The sequence below is a fragment of the Podarcis erhardii genome, assembly GCF_964252035.2.
Source record: "Podarcis erhardii genome assembly, chromosome: 5".
NCBI classification, from domain to species: Eukaryota; Metazoa; Chordata; class Lepidosauria; order Squamata; family Lacertidae; genus Podarcis; species Podarcis erhardii.
In genome coordinates this window covers 49,869,087-49,888,115 of record NC_138509.1, presented here as the reverse complement: position 1 = coordinate 49,888,115, position 19,029 = coordinate 49,869,087, and the positions used below count along the sequence as shown (strand labels likewise).

The 19,029-nt window shown below is 40.2% G+C and overlaps 1 protein-coding gene across 1 annotated transcript in view; it reads right to left on the bottom strand.

The window, feature by feature from the left end:
• Positions 1 to 4,592: 4,592 nt before the first annotated feature.
• Positions 4,593 to 19,029, bottom strand: part of GFRA1 (GDNF family receptor alpha 1) — a 188,306-nt gene continuing 173,869 nt past the window's right edge. The window contains exons 8-9 of the mRNA XM_081863743.1: positions 7,523 to 7,576; positions 4,593 to 5,909 (exon numbers count right to left, since the gene is read on the bottom strand). Coding sequence (XP_081719869.1) covers positions 5,739 to 5,909; positions 7,523 to 7,576 — 225 coding nt within the window. The 3' untranslated portion in view covers positions 4,593 to 5,738. The remainder of the gene's footprint in view (positions 5,910 to 7,522; positions 7,577 to 19,029) is intronic.

Below are 19,029 nucleotides of genomic sequence, written 5' to 3'. Positions count from 1 at the left end.
CGAAATCACGTAACCTGAAGCATCTGTAACCCAAGGTTCCACTGTACTTCACAATCTTAGAGCACGTTCATGGAGCATGCCTTAAATTGTTAATTTGTTTCCCAAAACGATGGCCCTCATAAACTTTAATGTTTTGCAGAACTTATGTAATTATAAATATCTGCTTGGAGCTGCAGCCCCCAGAACACATCACAAAGTGCATGGTTTTTATCCAATTATGCATCTGTACTTCTTATTTTCCTTACTTGTATAGAATGTCTGAAGCACCTCTTGCAGCTAAATATATGAATTATAGTGCAATCCTGCCTGCTTTTGTCTACTCAGAAGTAAGTCCCGTTGAGTTCAATTATGTGGGTAGGGGTCCCTAGCCTTATTGGAGCAAGCGGTGCATTTGCAAATCTGAGAAACTATCATGCAGAAATGCTGATGGGGATACTGAGGCTGCATACATACCATACATTTAAAGCCCCAGTCCCGGGAACTGTAATTTACCCCTCACAGAGCTACAATTCCCAGGACCCTTAACAAACTACACTTCCTATCATTCATTGGGAGAAGAGGAAATGTGCTTTAAAAGTACAATATGTATGCAGTTTGAAATGACAGTACTTTCTTACAATGAAAATTAAAACAAAACATTAAAAATGGTTTTGGCTTCCCTGTCCTTAATATAAGTTAGACCAATACAGGCCGTCATCACCATGCAAAGGTGCTTGCATTCTTAACTGTCTTTGTGCAGCATGCATTTTCTATAGCTAACAGACATGCACAGTGAGAACTACTCAATACGTGCAATTAGAGTAGATGGAAGCAGGCAAAAAATAAAAAAGGAACAATTTGCTTACTTCAGTGCTGTAGATAATGACTATGTTGACAAGGTCACCTTGCTATATTGACATTGTCCATGCTGTAGTCAACTAATAATAATAATAATAAAAAATCTCTGCATTTATCCAGAGATGTTGTGGGGAAATAAATTTCAGTCAATGTCCAGACCATTTATTTAGAATAAGTAATTCACTATATTGGAATTAACAGTAATTGGTGTGGATATTGGCCCTGATCCAGAATTCAGGATAGTCTAGGAACAGGATACAAATATCCTACCTTTATTCAAGGATCTGCCTTGCCAAAAGTATGATCAGCACTGTCATCTTTGATAAAACCAACAACATGTCTTGTGGAAAGAGGGGCTAGTGGCTGCCTGAATTCACACACAAATGGTAGACCACCTTTGCTGAACACAATAGCATCCGTCAGCATATACCCCTATCCACTTGTGGTGGTTGCTTCCGACACAGCAGTCTTGTGTGTCTGTAGACTATTCTCCTGAATCTTCTCTGTGTTCAAGTCTTGTTCCACATGTAGATCAGTATTGCTGCATGCATGGAGGGGGAATGCCAAGTTTCTGCTACTTAAAGTAAAAAAAGTCACGTGTGTAAATAACTCATTAGAACCATTACAAGGAATTACAGTTGTGGATATTAAACAATCTGATGTTGTCACTACCCCCTCCCCAAGCAATTTTTTGATTAGTTTCTACATGGAAAAATACACTAAAGTTGACTGGTAATAGTATCCTCCATGGGTTATTTCACACATTACACAGCACAAAGCCAGGTTTTTCAAATATACTCTTGACAGGGTACCACAGCCAATCCTGGCTTTCAAACAATTGTACCCATGTGATACATTTATCTTCAAACTGTTGTTGATGCACTTGGAACTAACGTTTTCTGCCCCTGAAAACAAGTAATGTCAATGTGCACAACAGCCCTAATTTATTTTTGCAAAAATAAGTTTTAAGCATTATTGAAAAGCCATTTGTAGTATCTCATCACTTTAAAAGAAGTAAGGTTGTTGTGGGCCTGAAATTATTCCAGAATACTTACAGGATTATTATTATTATTATCATTATTATTATTATTTCCTACCCATCTGATATAGAATTGTCTTTTAAAAATATTTAATACATCTGGAAGTTCAAGCACAGCTTGATATGCCATGCAGTTCTTGGAAACATGACAAACTAAATGGAAAATAATGAATTCATTTGTTTTGTGTAGCTGTCTCCCACTTTTAATAACATCAAAAGCTAATCATTGTTGATAATGTAGCCACTTCTCCTTTACTTTAAGTGCCACCAAGCCACCAGATTCAGAATAAAGACAGTCCTTAGGACAAGTGCTGCCTATCTGATGATATCTGAAGGCTTCAGGAATCCCTTTTAGACACTAAACAATATCCTCCTGATCTTTCATAGAGAGTCAGTCTCAGTGAATGAAAATCAAAATGACTTGAATCATGTACAAGGGCAATATAGCAAATAAAATCCTTTAAACCATGCAAGGCTCTGATCTTTCAAACCTTTCATGGCAGCAGTCCCATGAGCTGGAAGCAAATGACTACTGTTGGGTTTTTGTTTTTGAAAAGAAACTTGATACTTTGCCTGCAACTCTTAGTGCTTTACAATTCAAACTATGGTATCATTCTGCAGTAAACTCTCTTGGGTCTACTGAAATCATCTTAATCCTAAATGTGTTAATGTGACAATGTCACATACTGGCTTCTGTTGTCACAGATTAACAGTGTAATCCTATACATATCTATGCAGAAGTAAATCCCATTGTGTTCAGTGGGGATTAATCCTATGTAAGTAGATATAGGATTGCTGCCTTAGTCACTTTGTGCAAGGCAAATAGAAGCAGAACTCTCCACCAATCAGTTACACATGACAATTATTGGTCATTGTAAATAGCTAACATATATATCTGCCTCACTGGGTTGCACTAAAATAGCTGTCTCTGTCATAGCAGAATCCCACTAAGAAGAAGAAGAAGAAGAAGAAGAAGAAGAAGAAGAAGAAGAAGAAGAAGAAGAAGAAGAAGAAGAAGAAATAATTTATTTATACCCCGCCCATGTGGCTGGGTTTTCCCAGCCACCCTGGGCGGCTTCCAACAAAACACTAAAATACAATAACCTATTAAACATTAAAAGCTTCCCTAAACAGGGCTTCCTTCAGATGTCTTCAAAAAGTTTGGTAGTTATTTTTCTCTTTGACATCTGATGGGAGGGCGTTCCACAGGCGGGTGCCACTACTGAGAAGGCCTTCTGTCTGTTTCCATGTAACCTCACTTCTCATAGTGAGGGAACTGCCAGAAGGCCCTCGGCGCTGGACCTCAGTGTCCGGGCAGAATGATGGAGGTGGAGATGCTCCTTCAGGTATACTGGAACAAGGCCGTTTAGGGCTTTAAAGGTCAGCACCAACACTTTGAATTGTGCTTGGAAACGTACTGGGAGCCAGTGTAGGTCTTTCAAGACCAGTGTAATATGGTCTTGGCGGCCGCTGCCAGTCACCAGTCTAGCTGCTGCATTCTGGATTGGTTGTAGTTTCTGGGTCACCTTCAAAGGTAGCCCCACATAGAGCACATTGCAGTAGTCCAAGCGAGAGATAACCAGAGCATGCACCACTCTGGCGAGACAGTCAGCGGGCAGATAGGGTCTCAGCCTGTGTACCAGATGGAGCTGGTAAACAGCTGCCCTGGACATAGAATTGACCGCCTCCATGGACAGCTGTGAGTCCAGAATGACTCCCAGGCTGCGCACCTGGTCCTTCAGGGGCACAGTTACCCCATTCAGGACCAGGGAATCCTCCACATGGTAGTAAGATGAGTTATTTCAGTGCTGTCACTGATTCATACTCACTGTGGGCCCTTTCTACTGATTTCTGGATCATGTTATAGTTTTTCCACTACACATTTGAAGAAAATGGATGCTGCCTCCACACTAACACCAATTTACCCTCGTTGCAGTAGAACAGAGATGGATTGCTCTTCAGATATTGCACTCCCTCCCATCAGTCCCAGCCATCATGGTCAATGATCAGGGTTGAGGGGAATTGTAGTCCAGCAATATCAGGTGAGACACAGGTTCCCCATAGCTACACTAGATCTAGTTCAGATGTCCTAACACAGGCCATATGGAACATTACCACTGGGTGCCAAATTAACACACTTAGTATATCCAAGCAGCTGATTGGAAACTCCATTATGTCTGCAGGAATACCTCAGCTCAAAGATTGTACTAGTTACTACATCAGATATACTGAGCATGTGAAATAATCAGCTATTTGGAAGCTCCATATTCTGCAATCCAGCACAGCACGTAGAAGGTCAAGCAACACCCACACCTGTTTGTGTGGAAGAAAATGGAGCAAACCTTCTAGCCATCTGCTATGCTTGTTGTTTCCTGTATTTGGGCAAGGAATTGAAAATGGCCGAAGTTTTATACTGTACCTCTTTCCCCAGAAGCAAATATAGGCAGATAATGGTGTTTCTTTAGAATAATTAAGATTCATGTCATTTTTATTCAATCAACAGTAAAATAACTAAACTGTATAATTACAATAAAGAAGACCAACAGTTGTATAGCTGAACTTTTCTGTCTTTTTTAAAATATATCCTCAGAAAGATAAAAGAATTTTAGGTTACTGAAATATTCACAATGGTTGTTTCTTGTTAATATAGGATATGTTTTTCTTTTCTTTTTTACTTTTTGTCATGGCTAAATGATCATAATCAGAAAAATAAAAGCAGTGTTAGAAAGTTTAATATCGCTCTCTATTTCTTCAGAAATTTTGAAGAAAACGTGTATTACATTGGTATATGACTTACAATGGTTTCACAGCAAGGACTGCAAAACCACTTACATATATAAACATGGAAGAGAATGCTAAAACATTAAAACATTGGTAGCCATCTATAAACACGAAGAAGTTTCATAAAATTCACACTCCAGGAAGACATTCATCATATGTCAACAGCCTGATCCCTTTTTAATATATATACTTCAAAATATGTTTAATTTGACGATAATAATAATAATAATTAAAAACAGTCAAGGCCAAAATCCACCAGGAAATTCTTTATGCAAGGCCTCCCTTGTCTTCTTAGAGGTCTCTGGTCTGCCAAGGGAGAAGGTGACAAGACTGCTGCCTCCTCAGTATGCAGGAGACTTCCCAGGGAGCCACGTCTTTGTGAGGTCCACATAGCAAATATTTATGAAAAGGGCCCCAAACCTGTCAGAAAAATCAAGGGTATCCTGGATCCCCTTTGAAAGCAGGTCCACTCCAATTGGAAGCCATGACTTTGGCTTTGGAACCGATTTCAGCTAAGGTGTGTCTTTGCTCTCATCTTACACTGAAATAATTGGAAACTGCACAAAAGCACTCAAGTGCTCTGGCTGAGATCCCCTTTATTACAATGGGTCTTGCACAGGAGAACTTCCTGGCTAATTGTGCTGCAAATGAGAGAAGCAGGATTCTAAGCTACATGGCCTCTTTTTTATTGGGCAGATTTTTTTTTTTTTTAAAGGCGATGACAAGGAAAACAAAAAAGAAAGGAAAGGATGAAATCTGGATGATTTACATGCAAATTGACATTCCATCTCTTTTAAAACATTGCATGTCCCAAAGCCTTCTGGGTTTGGAATGTAATACTGCATCAAGTATTTCACAAGGCTCCTAAGTAACACAAGAAGCGTCCTTTAAAAATTAGGAAATTATAATATAATATGATATAATATAATGAAGACGGGGATGACAATCCAGAACTATTATTTTTTTTAAGCAAAGTGCTTCAACTTAGCTCCTAGAACTTTTATATCAGAACAATTAACAGAGGAGGACAGGGAACAAATCAGCTTCATTTTATTTCCTTTTCTTTGTACAAGTCCTTTTGTTAAAGCAGATATGAGGTTTCTGATGAACGTGGGCACAAGCAAGATGAGAGTGCAATTGCCACCAGCATGAGAAGTGTGCTTGGCTGGATGCTTATACGAAGAGGAGATGAATTGTCAGAGGACATGTGACTAGTGGAGCCGCCTGCCACGCTTCCTTTCCCAAGAGCATTCTGCAAAACAGAATCATTTCCTTTGGTCACCAAATTTTCACCTGCATATCTTTGCATCTTTTCATTGCTCTTCAATGATCCCTACTTTGCTGCGCCTGCAAGCTACTTTCCTCATTCAGACCAGGCAGCTTCACTAGAATGAAGTGATCCAGAAGGTCTTGGCAGGGGAGGAAACTTCTAGTAATACTCATGTTACCTTCAGTGTGATCCAATAATCAACTTTTTTATTGCAAGTTTTCAACACAGAATACAATAAAAGCTAAACTAATCTAAATAAAAATAAAAGAGAAAAGATTAAAAAAGAGAACAAAGGGAAGAGGAGGAGGAAGAAAATAATAATAATACAAAGCCCTCTATCAAGGTTGTATCTTAACCCTTATTCTATACAAAGGAGGTTGAGACTTCCAGGTGTGATTTGAGATAGTAAGCAAAGCTTTTTCATAAAAACAAATTTTTAAAAAATGGGGACACACATGTGGTTGATGGTTATGCACATTTAGCTAGTGTTTTCATGTCGGGTGGTAGAATAACCTAAGGGTGAACGCCAAAAGTTACAGGAGAGAGCATTAGTGGTAGTCAATGGCCAATCCTGTTCCTGGCATGGTTTAAGCAACTGTCATTTCATTTATTCAAGATCAGTATTCTGTCAGCCATAAAATCTGATCGACTATGTTTAAGGGTCTTGCGAAGAGCCATGTTCCTGCAGATTACCAGTTAATTACGTTTCATAGATAAAGGGTAATTATCATGTGACCTGAAAATTACATGCTTCCTAAGAATTAAAAATGCAATTACCTTTCTGCTACATGGCTGAAGGTGAATGGCTATTCTGGACATGGATCTGAGCCTCCTAACCAATACTACTACCAATACTACTACTACTACTACTACTACTACTACTACTACTAATGTTGTTGTTGTTGATGATAATAATAATAATAATAATAATAATAATAATGTTTGTTATTGTTATTTCCATCTATATTCCACCCTTCCTCCAAAAGGAGCCCAGGGAGGCAAACACATCAACATCATCAAAACATTCTAAAAGCAATCACATTCTCACAGCCAGTGATTTCAGTGTTGCCAGGATTAGTATCTTTCAGCTATCAAATGCCTAGGTAAACAGGAATGTTTAAACACTCCTCTGAAATGTCAGTAATGAGGGAGACAGACACACCTCACCAAGAAGGGTATTTGTCAAAGGGAGAACCACCACTGAGCAGGCCATGTCATGGGTTAACACCAACTGGGCATACTATGCTATTGTATAATAATATACAATTACTGAAAATTCTAATGAATTCATTAAAGGCAATAATTGTTTTGGATGACTAAGGTCAAGAGGACTTGGGGGTCTTATAAGCTATACTTTGCTACTGCTTCCCAGCATTGTCTATTTGGCAGGGCTGGCAGATTAATCAGTAAGAGGGACTGAACTCGAGGCTGTCATTGCTATCAGAACTAACTACAACAATATAGGATGGGGCAGGATTTGCCTCCACAATCTCTGTAGGGTGTAACCTCTAGCCCTCTTAGAAGAAAGGCTTCAAAAACTTTATTCAAAGGAATATTTTTGCTAGTAGCAATTGACACAAGGTGAAAAATCTTACCCCAGTCACACACAGTTCCGTAGCTACAGATTCATTGAAACTCTGCTTTGGTACCTGTAGAAAGACAAAGAGGTGACTATATAAGTATACGTGGTCAATAATATTGGAGGTGGCATTGCTGATTATTCTAAGAGAATGAAAAAGCAGTGTACCCCCAAATCACTAACCTGAATGGAATAGTTATTCTCATAATAAAAACTGGATTACTCAAGAGTAAATGGTCTATTCACATAGCCCAAAGGGTCACCTAGTTGTCCTTTGGGTATAAATGTATCAAATCAAATGGTGGATAGTTTTGTCGTTGACCAAAGTTGACTGCAGCTGCAGCTCTTATTAGTTCTCATACTATGACTGGCATTTGCTTGTAATTTTAAGTCTGCAGTTTACATTGGAGTTACATTCTGGAAAGTGTGCCTAAAGCCAAAAATTGTGTAGAGTCAAAACACATTGAGTTCAATGGTGGGTGGGGTTGCCAAAGTCTTTTTTCTTGGACATCCACCCTCTTTCCATTTTTATTTTTTCCATTTTTTTCAAGGCACATAAAGCTGAATGTGCATAAATAAAATGTGCATAAATTGCAGGCTTATTATATGGGAGAACAATGTAACTCATGTCTGAATACAACTTTAAGAGATTTTTTTTTGCCATAGATTTCAAAGCAGGTACTAAAACATACCTGAACCACTAAGCACCTAACTATTCCAAGTAATATTTTATACTGTTTGATGCTTGTAGTGAGCCATGCTGATATGCAATTAGAGGTCTAAGGGCGTGCTAGATGCTTCATTGGGAAAGGAAGATGGTACTCATGATGTTTTCAGCCTTTTCAATCTATTCCAATCCTACAGCTTACAAGCAATTTTGTGCAAGTCTTTGGTCTAAGAACAAGATCTTCCCTGGTCCAACCAAATAAATGCAAATGCATTACAATTCAAAGGCAGTACAATAAATACCTTTTGATATCAGTAACCTACCATTAGTAGCAGCATAAGATTCTTAAGACTGTACATGCTGTGTATGTTCAAACGGCAATGCATAGTAGTTTGCTCCAAAGGTAAAGGGACCCCTGACCATTAGGTCCAGTTGTGGATGACTCTGGGGTTGCGGCGCTCATCTCGCTTTATTGGCCGAGGGAGCTGGCATACAGCTTCCGGGTCATGTGGCCAGCATGACTAAGCCGCTTCTGGCGAACCAGAGCAGTGCACGGAAACGCCGTTTACCTTCCTGCCGGAGTGGTACCTATTTATCTACTTGTACTTCCTGCTTTCCAACTGCTAGGTTGCCAGGAGCAGGGACCGAGCAATGAGAGCTCACCTTGCCGACCTTCTGATTGGCAAGCCCTAGGCTCTGTGGTTTAACCCACAGTGCCACCCACGTCCCAGTTTGCTCCAAAGAACACTGCTAATTACAACACTATTTCAAATCACAAACAAACTTTCTAACAGATATGTTGCAACCCTGGCACATGGGACCATCTCCTTGCTACCTTCCAAGGTCTCCATGAAAAGGGGAAAGACTCTAGCAAAGCTATCAAGGTGTCATTAAACCAGCCATCCTTCGTTTAACTAAGCACATTAGGTGCAACCTGTATACCCCACAACATAATTTCATCAGGAACAAAGCTACACAGCAAAACCGTCTTCAGTTACTTTTCAGCGTAGGAGATAAAATGGATCATAATAACAACATCAGCAAAAAATAGTAAACTGTTTTTTCCTGTAAAGTATAGCTTCTGTAGTTAGAGGAAATAAAGATACATGCCCACTTGTTTTACTTCTGTAAAGTAAAAAAATTCAGGGGTGGGTGGGGGGTGGGGAGTTAGCTTCCAGACTGAGATGTAACATGCCAAGTTTCAAATTGGAAGAGTACATTTTACTGCTGAGTTATAAACCTGTAAAAAGGGGTTATAATGGAAAACCTGGCATAGACTGTTGTACTATAAAGTAGCAGTGTATCACTAAATCACAGGCAATGGAAAGAATATATATAAAATTCTGTGCAGAGAGCATGGTACCCAGTAATTATATCCTGAGGGACAAATCCTTTCTTTTTTTTGCCCCAATCTTACAGGACAAAGAGAAACTGGTGTAATTCTAGTGCAAGAAAAATTAATGTCTCTAATAATGGCTTGCACACTAAGCTAGTGTTCTGTGCTGATGAGAAAATCAAGAGATAATGTTGTATTAATTCAAAGCAGGATTTCAAGAGCAAGGAACTGTATATAGGCTGAATTACTATATCTTCCCAGTTAAAAACAGAACTTTTAACTTCTGCATTTATATTTTGATTTCTAATTTTGATGTTCAAGTCTGAAATTTAGCAAAATTGAATGTAACTTGGGCAATGTTTTACAAAGTATCTTCCAACTGGAATACAGATGTCAATGATAACATTAATATTGTTAATATGAAAGATTCAGAAATGTAATTATTGAATAAGCACTGGTGAAACTGATAGGGATTTCCAGTGCGCCACTACTTTGCCTTGAAGCCATACATTACTACAGAATTCAGAGAGAGAATGTGTAATTACTTCTTTTATATATCCAGTTGTCTTTCTGAACTTTTCACCACAACCCTTAACAGTGTGGCATGCAGATTCCAACAAAACTAATGACTTCATTGCTTTGATTGAATTTCCAAGTGTGGAATTCAGTTACAACCCCCCGCCCAAAGTCTTTTTGTGGGGGTGGTTACATTAAAAAGCAAAACCTGACTTTTGAATTTTTTTGATAATTTGTCAAGTATGATCAAACAACATCAAACAACTGAAACTAAATTTGATTAAAACCCTACTTCTTATACATTAGAAACAAAATAGTAACTTTGTGAGCAGAATCCACAGTCCCCGCCCCCCAAGTCATGCTTCCTCTCCCCAGGACACACTCTCCATGAGTACCTTAAGAACTGTGACAATGCCTCTTGCTTGTCTTATGGTGGGTGGAGAAAAATGGGTGTGCATAGAATCCTCTGACTTTTGTGTGGATGAATTGCAGCCTCCCGTGCAAGGGTTAGAATTACATCCCTTGCTCCACCAACTTTCCCTCTTGACCTGGTCCACCACTGGAACAGGGCCTCCAGAAGGATGTCCAATCCTGTTTTAGCCAATGGTCTTCAAACTGTACCCCCCATTTTTATTTGGAGGGGGTAAATTCTTCTTGGTAGTGTCCCTAGATAGTAGGACTTCCAGTTGACTTGGGTGGGGTGTGTGTGTCCAGCATGGTAGGCTTTTGTGCCCTTAACAGTTTCCTTCTGTACAGAAATCAGCAGATGTTTGCAGTATGGGGATAAAAACCTCAAGCTGTGCTTAAAAGTCACAGCTACAGTGGCTGAGTAGTAAGTTGACAACCCTGTTAGGAAGCCTTGCAACAAAAGGCTGGAGGAAAGTATCTTCCTTTCCCCAACTATTCTCCAGCCAACCATCTCCTTGAAATATTCATAGCAAACACCACTGCATAATCTTTTGTTCTCTTGATTACAGAGATTTACTATTCATCCAACCTGTTTTCTTAACAGTAGGACACAAACTATAAAGCGCAAAATGCACTTGACTGTAAAAATGCAATCAGTTTAACTCTTTTGCTCTTCCTAAACACAAGCTGCATCTATCAGACTTGTCAATAGTGTTTTCTTATTAGCCCAGCGATCCAACAATACGCTGCAATATAAATTACTTTCAACTGGGAAAACAAGCAAAGTGCATATCAGAAGCAGAGCCTGCTAAAATAAGGATTCAATTCAGCATAAAACAATTCTAGTCCACAAAGCTGAGGTGCTGTGCTATTTAAGCTGTGGAGGCAATCAGCCTTGCACTCTTGCACTACAAAGAAGCCTGACCTTTACTAGGGTGCTGAATCAGCTGTAAGGAAAATCCACTGTTAGAGCATAAATATTATCTGTGGTCAAATTGCTTAAGAATGTAATAATCTACAGGTTTACTTGGGAGTAAGTCCTGTTTGCACTAGGTAGGTGGCAGTTGCTTTCAAGTAAGGATTGGGCAATACGATTGCTTCATAATTACATACTAGTCAGAAAAATATTCTGCCCAATTCAGATCATATTTTCTCAGTTATCTTAATGAAATTATTTCAAATGGCAGCATCATGGCGCCAGACTTGCTTAACAGTCAACCTGTTGGGGCTTTGATGCACCTCCTTTTCGTTTCCAGGACATCAAAGAAAAGCAGACTACATTTTTAAAGGATGCATGACAAAATACTGGAAAACAGAACTGTTTTTTGTTTGCTTGTTAACAATAAAGTGAAATATAAAATGACTGTTTTACCTTTACATTTTTACCTATAAGAGTGTCTTTTTAAACACAAAATGCCCTGAATATTCTCTCTGTATTAAAAGTAGCTAGAAAAAGGAAAAGCTGCTACAAACAGATAAAACAAATAACAAAATCTCCCCCATACAAACCCTGGATATTGTAGAGCTGTTGCTTTTAGCTAGATGTGCACCTTAGTACAGCTGTATAAAGAAATCCTCTAACTTTCCCCCCCAGTCCATTAAAATATGAGTGCAGTTTCTGATATACATTCAAAGCTACATTTTCAAGAATCCCTGAGTATCCAACCAAGAGATACAGAACATATGGCCCATACGACTATTTTTTTATCCATTAACTCATGTTGAAATAGTAAGACCTTCAGATTTCTATTTAAGAGAGGGAGGATTTGGGGTCCTTATGGTTGCAGTGATAAGCCTGAGAGTGAGGCTGTAAAAGAAGTGCCCTATGACTCACGGGCAGGAAAGTAAATAAAAAACTGCAATACGAAGGGGAAATGTTTCAAACCAACATTATTAGGCAATACACTTCCTTTAAAAAATTATTTCTTAAAATAACAATTCTTAAATTTCTGGTTTGACAGCAGGAATGGTGAATCTTTTTTCTTGTTGTTGTTGTTTAGTCGTTTAGTCATGTCCGACTCTTCGTGACCCCATGGACCAGAGCACGCCAGGCACTTCTGTTTTCCACTGCCTCCCACAGTTTGATCAAGCTCATGCTGGTAGCTTCAAGAACACCATCCAACCATCTCATCCTCTGTCGTCCCCTTCTCCTTGTGCCCTCCATCTTTCCCAACATCAGGGTCTTTTCCAGAGAGTCTTTTCTTCTCATGAGGTGGCTGAAGTATTGGAGCCTCAGCTTCACGATATGTCCTTCCAGTGAGCACACAGGGCTGATTTCCTTAAGAATGGAGAGGTTTGATCTTCTTGCAGTCCATGGGACTCTCAAGAGTCTCCTCCAGACCATAATTCAAAAGCATCAATTCTTCGGCGATCAGCCTTCTTTATGGTCCAGCTCTCACTTCCATACATCACTACTGGGAAAACCATAGCTTTTACTATACGGACCTTTGTTGGCAAGGTGATGTCTCTACTTTTTAAGATGCTGTCTAGGTTTGTCATTGCTTTTCTCCCAAGAAGCAGGCGTCTTTTAATTTCGTGACTGCTGTCACCATCTGCAGTGATCATGGAGCCCAAGAAAGTAAAATCTCTTACTGCCTCCATTTCTTCCCCTTCTGTTTGCCAGGAGGTGATGGGACCAGTGGCCATGATCTTCGTTTTTTTGATGTTGAGCTTCAGACCATATTTTGCGCTCTCCTCTTTCACCCTCAATAAAAGGTTCTTTAATTCCTCCTCACTTTCTGCCATCAGGGTTGTGTCATCTGCATATCTGAGGTTGTTGATATTTCTTCCGGCAGTCTTAATTCCGGCTTCGGATTCATCCAGCCCAGCCTTTCGCATGATGAATTCTGCATATAAGTTAAATAAGCAGGGAGACAATATACAGCCTTGTCGTACTCCTTTCCCAATTTTGAACCAATCAGTTGTTCCATTTCCAGTTCTAACTGTAGCTTCTTGTCCCACATAGAGATTTCTCAGGAGACAGATGAGGAGATCAGGCACTCCCATTTCTTTAAGAACTTGCCATAGTTTGCTGTGGTCGACACAGTCAAAGGCTTTTGCATAGTCAATGAAGCAGAAGTAGATGTCTTTTTTCTATGAAGGGCTAACTCACAGGAAAATACAACTGGAGACGGAGCCAATGGTAGGGAAATCCCCCAAATCTCCCTCCCCTTTTCTGCCACCCTGTGATATATTTGTTTAAGGGCAAACTGGGGAGTTGCTGGGGTGTGTGTGTGTGTGGCAAATTTGGGAAGGTGGCATTTGTATCACCATCAGCCATATACACCGTACATCACCTGTGACATCTGGGCTGGGATGAGCAGGCATGATCCTGGATTGGGCAGGAAGGAAAAGGTCTGAGAGGTCTGTTTCTAGGGTTCAAAGGGAAACGGTGGTGGTGGTGGGAGATCCACTCGGATCAGACCTGGAAATTGCCAGATAAAAGAGCAAGTTGCTGCCTTTCCCTGCCGATCATTCCTACTGGCTGAAGTGCTTTGTAGGGCAGCTGGTGAGATCTGCAACTGCCAGGGAAGAAGCTGGGGGTGGGGGTGGGCAGTGTTGGTGGCTTCAGGATCAAGGTTAGATCAAAGCAAGGGCCCCCTCTCAGCCTAGTAAAAGGGGACACCATCCAGGCAGGGGCTGGCCCCAGTGATCACACCCATCCTTCTGGCTACCACTCCAAAATGGCACCCCCTTCCCTAACATTGCTAGTTGTTGTGCAAGGACACTCCTGGGGAGGCCTCACCCCCTCTGTGCTTTGGCACACACATGCTTGACTCTACTGAATACAAACCTACTTCACCCTTCCTTTCCTTGTGTAGAAGTTATTGTTGAAGCGGAGGCAAAGGAAGAACAGAGTACTAAAGAGCCCATGGTGGAAGCTCAGTGATGTCAGAAGTTTCATCTTCTATTCTGCCTTTCAACAGTATCCAGACACAGCCTGCTCCCACCCTTACATTGTGTGCTGGCCAAAGCTCTCTATTAGATGCTTGGGGGAGGTCGGGAAAACAGAAATGGAGAATGACATGAGAGGGCCTGGTTTGATACTACAGCTGCCAAGGAGGTAAATGAGGTGGAAGCAGCCGTCAAGAGACTTGGTCCCCATCTGCACTATACATTCAAAGGAGCACCATACCACTTTCAATAGTCACGGATTCCCCTAAAGAATCCTGGGAACAGAGAGTTGTCAGGGTGCTGAGAGTTGTCAGGACACCCTTATTCCTCTCACTGCATGACAATTCCCAGAGTCCCTTGGAAAGAGGGACTGACTGTTAAACCACTCTGGGAATTGTAGCTCTGTGAGGCAGATAGGGGTTTTTATACTATTCCTGCTAATCAACCTTGACTCTCTCCCTCTGTGCAGGGTCAGCAAATAACTTTCTAACCATGGTATGCCTTTTCCCACAACTACCATCTTTCCCCCCCATGTCACATAAATTTTCTGTGCTACTTCTGTGGCCAACAAATTCCTGCTCTGTAATCTTCTAGTCTTGGTTGCCATTTGCTTCTCACCCCAAAACACTACTGCTGTCTTTTTTTCATTTGATGGGCTTTCATATTGTAATTAATCTTTTCCGCTGTCTTTTGCAGACTTCTGTTCTATCTGGCAAGTTCTGCTTTTCTAGAAGCACCTTCGAAAGTAGGGCATAGTTCAAAACTGACAAGCTAGACACACAAACCCATTCTTTTGATCAATTTCAATGCTTAAACCTTTGCTAAGGTGCAGATATTTGGGTCAGGGAGCCTTGGATAGGGTATGTGTGTCAAATCAGCCAAAGCTGATTCCTCTCTTCTCTTTGCGTTGCTGTGAATGTGTCCAAAGACAGCAGACTGATTCAAAGTGTGAATTCCATGTCATTCATGGTTCTATCTGCAACATCTTGTGGCCAGTGCTAAGATGCCACCTGCTCTCCTCTCTCTGGCAGCAGCTTAACATTAGAGAGCAGAACTCATCAGATATTGATTTATCAATTTAAAATATGTGTCCTGGTAACAGCCTTTCAGTGTGATGTACTCACCAGCTAAGGATGAGCTTCCTTTTTCAGTCACTCATTTGTTTGATTCAAATAAACTCTTAGAGCTTTACGCCTCCTATTTTTAGTGGATATTATGCCATTCTCATAATGTGACCTTAAAAAAATTGATTTGCCTCCAGCTAGCACTATTTTTCTGCATAAAGAAAGGCAAAGAAGAAAACAGAACAGTAAAAGCATTTGTGGAATCCCTTTTTGCTAGCTTAGTAACTCAGCAGCTTAGGCTGACTGGTTTTTTTTTTATTTCATATATAAAACTGAACAGTCACTTTGCAATAATGCCAGTTGCTTTGGATTTTAGTATTGTGGCTCCTTCCACCATCAAGGCGTGACGATGACTAGAAACACCTTCAGGCTTGGAGTTGTTTGTGAGTAGGGCATTTCTGCAGAGCTATATTTGCCTGTGGACCAAAAGTTTTGGATATGTAGGTGCAAACTAGGCATGAGTACAGCCCTCTGCACTACCACCAATGCCCCAAAGTAGATTCTTCCTGCATAACTTCCAGAGTTTGTAGTACTTCCCATCTAAGGTAATTCCCCTGCCACCTCTGTTCTTAAGGCCAAACTACGTGTGATGTTAAATGCAACACAGATGCATTTTCAAATTTGCAGATAGCAACCACTGGTGGCGGTGGGATGATAATTATACAAATTCTCCTCTGCACTGGGTCCTGCTGAAAATCACACTTAAAAACCTATCAAATTCCCACTCCCTTCCTGCTGCGATCTTGCTAATTATCAGCCCCCATCAGTTGCTTTTTTAAAAAGAGTACATTAAATGCAAATATACTTTTCATGTCGCTCCAAGCCTGGCCCTCAAAGTTCTAAAAATTATATTCCCTCACTACTTTCCTGCCTTTTCCCAACTTCACAGCACCTTCACATTTTCACTTGTTTTTCATTATTGTCGTCCACTAATCTCCATTTTCTTATGCCTCTTTTCAATCTTATCACATCAGTTCTTGTCAAAAAGTCAAGGTCTGCTCTATAATCAGAAACACCCAAGTTTGTACTTGGAATAAATTTACTTAATTTTCCTTGCAATGTGCATATAGAATGTGGGTTTCCTACTGACGAGCATGAATTCTTTTTTGGCACTGACTATACACAGCCCTAATTATAATCTACCCATAATAACATTATTAAAACTTGCCAGTATTCAGTCAAGCTATCACCCCCAGTGTCATAATTTGGACAGCTATAAAGTAATGTTTAGTGAGCTCTATAATTTTAATTTAATGAATCTGAATATCAACCATTGAAATGATATCAATGATATATATTCAAACCTTTTTAAAAAAAATAAATGAAAAGTGTTCTGTAAATCAAAGCACTGAAGTAATTGTCCTTTTGGTACAACAGCATGGTACAATACAACTTGATAGGTCCATTGCTGTTGGCGTTTATCCAATTTCTTGCATGTCAACTGGAGAATAATTAGATGTGTTCTGTTTCACGGCCAAGACATGAGTCTGGAAGAAAGCTGGTGGTTTCACAGAACATATGTTGGTGCTGAGAGCCATTCTTCTAAGCAACATGCTTAAATTGTGTTAAGCCTATTCTCACATTAAGACGTGCAACTAGGAGTGTCAGTCACTAGCTCTTCTGTTTGTTTCACTTCTGGTTTCAAGTCTCAGTTATCTCAAGGAATTTACAGGGCAGTGAAGGGAGTACCGAGAAGTCAGAGATGAAGGTGAAGGGAATAGCCATAGCTTAGCGGTAGAACGTTTGCATGCAGAAGGTCTCGGGCTGAATCCTTGGCATATTCAGGTAGGACTGGAAGAGACCCCTGGAGACCCACTGCCAGTCAGTGGAGACAATACTGAGCTATATGGACCAATGATCTAACATGGTAAAAGGTAGCTTCCTAAGAGAGCTCCTACCACTGACTTCTTACTATGGTTGAGTTCACACACAATGCTAAGCCAGATATGGTTTTGTGCAAACATCCTGGCTCCTGAGGAAGAGATTGCAGCTGCTTTGCTCTTCCATATGCTTTTTAGGTCAGCGCAACATCTAAGCTACTCACAGTATCATCTGTGGTTAAGGAGCAGGTCTGTCCTCCTTAACTACAACCTGTAGCCAAGGTTTTTCTTATATGGTTAAGGTGGAGAGACCTTAACCATGATCCTGTGTTCAGATTACACACTCATCCAAACCTTGCCTTTGCTGCTGTCCTGCATTGATTTAAACAGTGCAGGGAGGTCTCCAAGCCAGGGGTGTGTTGATCCCAATCTAGCTACAGTTTGAGAAACAGGTTACTCTCAGTCCATTATTCTGCAGAATAGTTGTAACAGGGTGAGCACATCTGAACAGAGTAGTTTTTATAACTGAGCCAGTACCGTGCTAATGTGAGATAGCACTGTATGCAATGCTGAATTTACTTAATTCTCCTCTATAGTCAAGGTGGCTGGGACATTGACAGAATTGTTGCAGAACAGGGTGTAAAAGCAATTCTACAAAGAGATCATAATTATTCAGAAATTAGCACCAGTAATGTCAGTGGGCCTGAAGATCTGATTACTAGGCTCTAAGTATTGCCATTTCCCTTGTATAACTTCCTAATATCTTCCGGTGGATTAAAAACTATAATGCAACATATTTTCCCCCCGCAATTGAAATCTCACTTAACAAAAAACCAATTATAACATCTCTCTGATAATTATGCAGTATATTTCACAAAAGTATGAAGCCCCAGTTATCAGATTATATTCTAATTATCAGATTATGCAAAATTATGTTCACAGGAAATAAATGCGTTATGTTTTGGCTACATAAATGAGTGAAATTATAGAAAGCTGCCAAGAAGAGAATATTCAGCATAAACCATGTACGTCCAGTCATAATTTCATGAGACAAGATTTAACTGCTAAGATGTGTAGAAAAAAAACTATATTGTGCTTCATTCGCTGTGTTTTTGTGGAATAGCATTAACAATGCAATCTTATGTGTGTATTTGAAAGAAACCCTCAGTGTATTTCTAGCACAGTTTTCACCAGCTCCCATCAGTCCCAATCAAAATTCCAGAGAACTGAGTAACATTCAACAAAGATCACTATATACAAATACTTTTATACTAAGGCACTAACTATACATTACATTACTTGCATATCTTGCAGCAACCAGGATAACTTTTAAGAAATAATAATCCTAGATGTTGGGGGAGGTGATCTTCACTGAGAGTGCACAGTGCAGGGAGGGAATATTTATGCCTTTGCTTGCCAGCCACTATCCCAACAAACATGGTTCCCTGTTATACTATGGGATATGTTCCCACAATATGTAGTGCTGGCCACCGACTTGGATGGCTTTTGAAAGGATTAGACAAATTCATGAATGATAGGGCTATCAGTGGCTACTAGCCATGACCGCAATCAGAAGCAGTATACCACTGAATGCCTGTTCTTGGGAATCACATGTGTGGAGAGCACTGTAGGACTCATCTGTTTGTGGGCTTCACTGTGAGAACAGAATTATTAAATGACCAGCTGGCTTAATCTACCAGGGATCTTATGATGTTGTCATACTACAGTTACCCTTTGTGTCCCATTGGTGTCAGTGGC